Source organism: Cyprinus carpio, chromosome B18, assembly GCF_018340385.1.
Source record: "Cyprinus carpio isolate SPL01 chromosome B18, ASM1834038v1, whole genome shotgun sequence".
NCBI classification, from domain to species: domain Eukaryota; kingdom Metazoa; phylum Chordata; class Actinopteri; order Cypriniformes; family Cyprinidae; genus Cyprinus; species Cyprinus carpio.
Genome location: NC_056614.1, coordinates 3,647,357 through 3,655,789, shown reverse-complemented (window position 1 = coordinate 3,655,789; position 8,433 = coordinate 3,647,357). Strand labels below are relative to the sequence as shown.

Genomic DNA, 8,433 nt, shown 5'->3' with positions numbered 1-8,433 from the left:
GAAGGGTAGAGAAGCTCACAGCCCAAGTTGCTTGAAGTCCAGTGTTAAGTTTCCACAGTCTGTGATGATTCGGGGTGCAATGTCATCTGCTGGTGTTGGTACATTGGGTTTCTTGAAAACCAAATTCACTGCACCAGTTTACCATGATTCGTGGAGAACTTCATGCTTCCTTCTGCTGAACAGCTTTTTGAAAATGCTGATTTAATTTTCCAGCAGGATTTGGCACCTGCCCACACTGCCAAAAGCACCAAAGGTTGGTTAAATGACCATGGTGTTGGTGTGCTTGACTGGCCAGCAAACTCACCAGACCTGAACCCCAGAGAGAGTCTATGGGGTATTATCAAGAGGAAAATGAGAAACAAGAGACCAAAAAATGCAGATGAGCTGCAGGCACTGTCAAAGAAACCTGAGCTTCCATACCACCTCAGCAGTGCCATACACTGATCACCTCCATGCCACGCCGAATTGAGACAGTAATCAAAGCAAAAGGAGCCCCTACCAAGTATTGAGTACATGTACAGTAAATGAACATACTTTTCAGAAGGCCAACAATTCACTAAAAATGTTTTTTTTTTATTTATTGGTCTTATAAAGTATTCTAATTTGGTGGGTTTTTGTTAAATGTGAGCCAAAATCATCACAATTAAAAGAACCAAAAACTTAAATTACTTCAGTCTGTGTGCATTGAATTTATGTAAAACACAAGTTAAATAATTTGAGTTGAATTACTGAAATAAATGAACTTTTCCACGACATTCTAATTTATTGAGAAGCACCTGTACATTTATATATTTATATTATTATATTTTATATTATATATAAATATATTTAATATATAAACAACATATTTTTCTTAAATATGTTTTTATATGCTTGTATTTATATATATATATATATATATATATATATATATATATATATATATATATATATATATATATATATATATGCACACACACACACACACATACATATATTATGTAAGCAAAAATCGTTTGACAGCACTACTTTGTGTTATCATGATGTACTTTGAGTTTGAAGTTTGACAGTCTTTGAAATGTCAATCTTTATGAAAAAAATCACACAAACGAGGCCGCGCACTGGATAAGCCACATCAGTCAATGTTGTTGCAGAGTGCATTAGCCATGTTCCTTTATCAAAGCTAATATGTGAAGAAAAAAATCAACAGGCTGTAACACAAAACTCTTCATGTATGCCAAATTTACAGTTATACATGGTCTAACAAAGATAATTTACACAGTAGCCTACTTGTAGTTATGCCTTTACAAGGACATGAAGGTGCTAATTACAGAACAAATGAAAAAGGAGACATTTGACATATCACAAGCTGTATTTATCAAGGAGTTAACTGTACAGAGTCAGTCAGGATCTGAATTATACAGCATTCATTCATTCATTCACTGATTCCATGTGTATCAGTGTCACCCTTGAACAGTGGCTGTGAGTGAGAATGAGAGTGGTTTCATCATGCACAGCAGTACCATTACAAGGACAATGTTATTCATGCAACCTGAATTGCCCAGTTTCCTTTCCATTTCTTTCCTATGAGCTTTGGAGAAATAACCCCACGGATATTCAAAACTGATATTAAAACCCACAAAATGTTCTTATTTCACAGCAGAAAAAAAAAAAAAAAAAAAAAAAAGAGCATTTTTGTTTGTACAGAAGCAATTACAATTTGTACAGGTCATCGAGCTGCTGAACTAAAACCATGGTGCTTAAGGGTCTGACACTATAGACGTGACATGAGGAGAGAGTTTCAGTCTTACCCAAACATTTAAAGAAGATATGAAGATACTGATATGAGGGTTCATCTGCCATAAAACCTGCTTAACGTGTGATACTGTATATATAAAAGTAATTAAACAACTTTAAAGAACATAGACATCACAAGAAACTTGAAAAACATTAGAGTAGTAGCTGAAGTAGACAAGGCTATTAAACCATAAAACAATATGTATTTACTGTTGGGGTTGTGCTTTCTGTTGATTCAATGGATCAGATCCATAATTGGATTTAATAACATTTTATAAATGTTTCCAAATGCTTTTGGTTACACACAACAACTTGTAGGTCTCAACAGTTTCATGTCCACCAACTTGCATGTGACGGAAGCAGCAGGTATTAAATGTGTGTATGCAGCTGTATAAATGAGAGTGTAAGCCGGTGGCATTCATGATTTCTTAAAAGATGCAGCTGAATGAACACATTGTTTTATAATACTGCTAGCTGAGCTAATCACAAAACAGCAACTTGTCCCAGACCCTCAAGCACCAATCCTCCTCCGCTCACAATAGCACTGTGCAATGCGGCAGTATTTTAGTGCAAAGGAAAAGTTGCATAAATTTTCTACTTGCAAGTGTATACATTATTTCCATTCACCACCACATTGGAGACTTTTACTGCATACCCTCTGCCTGTATAAGTTATTCTGTTGCATAAAAATAGGATTTTTTTGTACCAAAAAGTAGACTTGGAGACAAAACCAAGGGCGTCAAAGGAAGAGAAATTCAGACCCGGACACAGAAAGCTCTTTCGATATACAGTATACTGTATACAATGCTTTAAGATTGTATAGAGAGAGAAATGAGAGCTGACAATTGTATATTTAATAGCAGGGACATTACAGAAGCATTTGCATGATGCTCTGTTCAGATAAAGGAACAAACATGAGCTTGCAAAGAGAAAACGACTAACTTGTTGATTGAAAAAATGGTACATGAACATCATCTCCTCCCTCTCAATGATTGGTTTACATTTCTCTTTACAGAGCGAGGACCATTGCTTCTAACAATATTTAGCTTTTTTTTTCTTTTAGATTTAAAGACAATGTGTTAAGGACTACAGATGACAGACTTTAGGACAATGAGGCACAAATATAATACCTGAAACCATTGAGTTTTCGTTTAACACACACACTTTGACATTTAATTTCAACCCTGTATGTTGCATGAAAAATCGCTCATTTGTGTGCATGTATATGTATGGATCTCAAAAGAACCAAATTGGATTTGTGTCAACATTTGCAGAGCTGTCTAAAGCATATACCGCTTTTCTTGCAATATACCTTGCATTTTTGCTAGCTATGGGCTTTCTATACTATCACCTGCGGAACTACACAATTCTAAGACATATTTGTCCCAGTTTCTGCCAATCAGGAGAGACAATCACATAACATCTACATGGCATTCAGCTGCCATCTTACAAACATCACCAATTAAATCAAACACCTGCCTCCATTCTGCCCTCAGTGCAATGCTTGGAAATAATGCTGGGAGAAAGTGACAAAAGGAAAAAAACTTGTGGAGTTTTACAAAACAATCAGTTCTGTGCTTGGAAGACTTCTGAGTATAAATAAAATGATGTAAACCCGATCTCCCATTCAGAATGGCTTGATGACGAATACGATGTGTACATGCATAGACACATACACACATAAACTGATTTGGTAATATGTCATTAAAAGAGCAAATGAACTCACACTCGACATTTAATGCATAATATGAGATTAACGAAACCAACAAACCCTAGTCATCAAATCTGAGAATACACACTCACAGCAGGTGAGCTGCTTCCCTTTATTTGAAACAGACCATTTATTTCTTCAGTTGAAAGTTAAACCTTGTAGGCATGCTCTGATATGTCATACGGCGTTCAAACATGTGGTCTACAAAGTGGCAAGATGAGAATCAAAATCGTGTGGAAGAGCCAATGAATACAAATCAACAAGTTAACAGTATAAAAGAGCAAAACAACTTACAAAATAAACAGACAAAACATGCTCTTCAGAAAAAAAGACCAACCTTGAGAAAGATTTTGGCATATTTCCATTCTCTTCAGCACGAGATTGTATAGAACTGATGTTGAGAAGTATAATATACAAAGAGAGAGATGGGTACACATACATATGGGTCATCTTTTTCACAGACGGATTAGAAAATAATCTTCATGAGCTACTTTGCTATAACATCTTTCTCGCTTGCTATCAGCTCTTTGGCCCATGTGGAGCTTCTGAATTGTCATGGTCCTCAGCAGCCACTAGAGGGCGCTCACTGGCACATGAGCTCCGTGCTCCTCCATGTTGCCTGATTCCACACTTAACTGGACAGCAAGACAAAAAGGGAGTTCACAGTGACGCCTTCGTTTCCTGATTCCGTCAGAGCACTTTCCTGGATTTCAGAAGTCCTGGCTCCTGTCTCACTACTATCGTGTGCCTCATTTCTTCTTGCCTGTCTTTTTCTCAGGCTTTTCACCCTTGTCTGAGCGCACAGATCCCCCGTCGGCTCGGTCTGACTTTTCACCTCTTTCCGAACCACCTGCCCTGCTGCCATCCCTGCGCGTTCCCTCGTCAGTAGATGAGGTAGTTGGATTGGTCTGCCCCCGTTTGGCAATCTCTTCATGCTCACTTATACCGGTGTTTATACTTGCGACCCAGCTTTTCAGATCATCCTGCAGAGCAAAGAGAGACTAAAGACTTCATGCAAAAGTTTACGTTTTTTTCTGTCAAGAAGTGTGTAGTCCCTACTGGGACTGGACTGGCTTGGTCAGGCTAGTTTGAGCTAGTGAAAGTGAAAGTCGTGACATTTGCCAAGTATGGTAACCCATACTCAGAATTGGTGCTCTGCATTTAACCCATCCCAGTGCACACACACAGCAGTGAGAAGTGAATATATCCAGTGCCCGGGCCTGGAGCAGTGGGCAGCTATATCCAGTGCCCGGGGAGCAACTGGGGGTTCAGTGCCTTGCTCAAGGGCACTTCAGCCATGGGTATTGAGGATGGAAGAAAGCGCTGTTCATTCACTCCCTCCCACCTATAACTCCTGCCAGCACCGAGACTCGAACCCGCGACCTTCGGGTTACAAGTCCAACTCTCTAACCATTAGGCCACAGCTGCCCCCTACTTAAAGAGTTTTATATAAAAAAAAAAAAATCGCAATTACAAAAAAAAAAAAATCATTCCTCAAAGAATCCTAGGTGTATATGACTTTCTTCTTTCAGACAAATCCAATCGGAGTTATATAAAAAAAAAAATCTTGCTATTTCAAGCATTAGAATGGTAGTAGGTGGGTGTTTTTGTTCAACAGTCCAAACGTAGTCAAATAAAGCACACGCATCCCTAATAAAACGTGCTGCACATGACTCTGGGGGCTGAATAAAGGCCTCCTGTAGCGAATCGACAAGACAAATATCCATATTTATAATGTTATAAACATTTTTATCTCACTTCCGCTGACTGTCATATGTGGAAGCCATTCTGGGGATGAAGTAGGACGTATGTGCCATCGCGCATGTGAGATACGCTAGTCTCGTGATTTTGTTTACAGGAGCAAAGGAAGCAAAGTTTCGTTACTTTACTAAAGGAAAACCAGTCTCTTCTTGGCTTATATCAAAATCCTCAAACATACTTCTTTATAAATCCTCATTTTGTGCTTCTAATTCATTACTGGCTTTTTGTTTTGCTGTCTCTCCGACACATACTTCCTACGTCATGCTTGCACATATGACACTCAGCAGTAGTGAGAAAAAATTATTTATAACATTTTAAATATTATCTTACAAAAACACATTGATACACCATAGGAGGCCTTTATTCACCCCCCGGAGCCAGGTGAGGTGAAAATTTTGGATGGATGCGCTTTATTTGACTACATTTGGACTGTTGAACAAAAACACCCACCTATTCCCATTCTAACGCTTGGGAGAGCAAGGAAAGTTTTTTAATATAACTCCGATTGGATCCATCTGACAGAAGAAAGTCACATACACCTAGGATGCTTTGAGGGTGAGTAAAACATGGGCTAATTTTCATTTTTGGATGGACTAACTCTTTAAAACAGCAATAAATCAGCTTCTACAGTATGCTATGTTAGTCAGCTTTTCTGAAAATGTCTGAAGATTTCATCTAGGCCTGGATAAAAATGTATTGCCGACTGAATTAAGGGTGCAGTAGGAGATCTTGGAAAATGCTAACTTTAGCCTGATAGCACTGAAGGCGTACGTCCCACCCTCCCTGCAAATCGGCATCCAAAACCACACCTCCTGGACGTATATATGCACACAGACCAGACGACCAGAGACAACATTACTACAATACATCATGTATCATTCACCGGTGAGAAAACTTTATAGCACAGTCAGTAAAAGTACTACAATACCAGGAAGGAAGATCAGGTTGTTGCTGTTTGCCTGTAATTCTCGCTCTGACCGCATAGAGTACTTGAACGCACTGAGGACATATCCTGTCTGCGCGAACAGGGTGAGCAGAGGTATGTAAATACGTATGTTGACAGGCAGGTAGGAAAGTCAATCAAAATGCTCGGAACAAGCGTTTTGATTGGCTGACCATTTCTTGGTCCTACGCCTTCCACAGAATATATTAATACATATAAATACCACTTAACTTCATGATTGCTATCGGGATGTGAAGAGACTTTCAACCAGTATAACAAAAAAATGTTTCTGAATAAAATCACCTATTGCATCTTTAAAGTCGGCCCAAAATTAGTGCAGAATTTAATTTTTTTTTTTAAAGCCAACTAGGATAAAAAATCAACTCACCTCATCTTTAGCATGGAACAGAAACTCACTCCCATCCTTAGTTCTAAAATTATAAAGCAAAATTAATGTTATGTAAAGAGAACATTACACAAGTAACCAATCTTTTTGGAAAAGCTAACGAAAGTGCTGATGAAGTACTTGAGGGTGAAGACATTCTTCTTCTTTTTGTAACCAATGTTGATATCACAGGCACAACGGCTCAGGTTGATAAGTGGCTCGTTGTTGTAAGGTGTGGAGGTGTTCTTCGCATCCTTATAGAAACCCAGCTCACCTTTATTCAGCACACAGTACAAGTTCACCCAAGATCTGCTGTAGTGTGGGAGAGAAAGCATAAGATTTGACCATCAGAACCCAGGTGACACCATGCAGCAACTAGCTACTCACCTACTGAGTCTGGGATGACCAGCCTTTAAGACTGAGCAAGACCAAACTGCTGCAAAAATCATTAGACCTTCAGAAAGAGACGGACAGACCATGGCTTACCTTTGTAGAGAGGGAGAAGAACAGTCGGCGGCAAAGAGAGCACAAGAAAGAGAGATTTTGGTTAATGAGATATACTGCAACATAAATGCAAATGCTAGTATGAAAATGGCTTCAGTGGACAGGCAGATAATGTGCAAATCATGCTACAAAAGAACAGACAGCCATTCTTTTGAGTTCTCTAAACTGGCTGTATAAAGCTGTGAAGGGTGAAGGCTTCATACCTTGCTAGCCATGGCTTCAGAGACCCAGCATCTGTTGGTCTTCTGACACAGTATCATCCACCATCCAGGCTGATTTTAGTATTACCATGCAAGTGGCAAGCAGTGCTAACAGCTAGCTATTTTCTGCCATAGCTGGATATGAAACTTGTAATCAGAAATGACAGCCAAACAGCTGCTCCTCAGTTTTCAACTTCAGGAAAAATTTTGGCTTGTAAAGCATTCAAGCATATCCCAGTTTGACTTGAAACTTGGTGCAAGAAAATAAGAGCTGCCTTGCTAGTGCTCTAAGCATCAGTACACAATGCTAATAACAACATTAGCATAGCTTTGAATAACCAATCATACTGATTGGCATATTTGGTTTAGCCATTTCCATGCCAATTCCATGCCATGTGCCCATAATTTTTAGACCACAAAGCCCCACCTGTTTGAACTCTTCTTTTGGCCTTCAATGTCTATTTTGCGGAAGAGGAACCCTTCACGCTGGGCCGTGTGGGTAGTCGGCTGGGGAACTGGTGGGCCGCCCTGGGCTGGTGCAGACCTTGAGCGCCGTGTTTCGCCAGCTGTTGGCTCCTTGGGTCGTGGTCTTCTTCTCGGTTTGGGTCTGTCGCGAGCACGTGGTCGGTCCAGTCTAGACGACTTCTCAGGAAAACCATTGGGTAGACGTGGAATCTCTCCTCGGGCCTGAGTTGGAATTAAACAGTAATGTACATGTGAAAAAATGTAGTTTTAAACAAGATAAATAAACATTAGATTGTCCACACACCTGTGCTGCTTCTCTTTCCTGAAGCTGCTCCACAATCTCAGCTAGCGTCGACCTTTTGTCCCTGCCAACATAAAGGGGAAATCTGAGACCTGGAAATGCTATTTTGGTTGAACAGAACAGAAAAATGTTGCTGGGCTACTTCGAAATCAATAGGGGCTTTCGTACTGCTAGTTCTAGGAACTCAGTTCTAGGAACTAGCCAGCATGGTGGTTTCTAGAGAACCAATTTCCCCCTCGGTCCATTTTTCTGGTTGCTCCAGCAGTAGGAACTCTAAAGCAGTCAACAGCGATATCTTTACTTGCAGTAATAACAAACATCAACAACTGGTGAATAGAGGACGCCATGATCAGAGCTGTTTTTATTGTGTGTCATGGGTTTCATGAT

General features: G+C 39.6%; 1 protein-coding gene across 8 annotated transcripts in view; it reads right to left on the bottom strand.

Moving 5' to 3' along the window:
- Positions 1-1,715: 1,715 nt before the first annotated feature.
- The window catches only part of LOC109080914 (spectrin beta chain, non-erythrocytic 4-like), a 68,308-nt gene continuing 61,590 nt past the window's right edge, over positions 1,716-8,433 (bottom strand). For 4 of the 8 annotated variants that reach the window (XM_042743495.1, XM_042743497.1, XM_042743500.1 and 1 more), the window contains 5 exons: positions 8,050-8,110; positions 7,708-7,967; positions 6,718-6,888; positions 6,580-6,622; positions 1,716-4,470 (listed from right to left, as the gene is read on the bottom strand). In XM_042743495.1, the coding sequence (XP_042599429.1) occupies positions 4,237-4,470; positions 6,580-6,622; positions 6,718-6,888; positions 7,708-7,967; positions 8,050-8,110 (769 nt within the window). In that variant the 3' untranslated portion in view covers positions 1,716-4,236. Of the gene's footprint in view, positions 4,471-6,579; positions 6,623-6,717; positions 6,889-7,062; positions 7,968-8,049; positions 8,111-8,433 lie in introns of those variants that run through there. The other 4 variants (XM_042743496.1, XM_042743501.1, XR_006156994.1 and 1 more) reach the window with 3 other exon arrangements.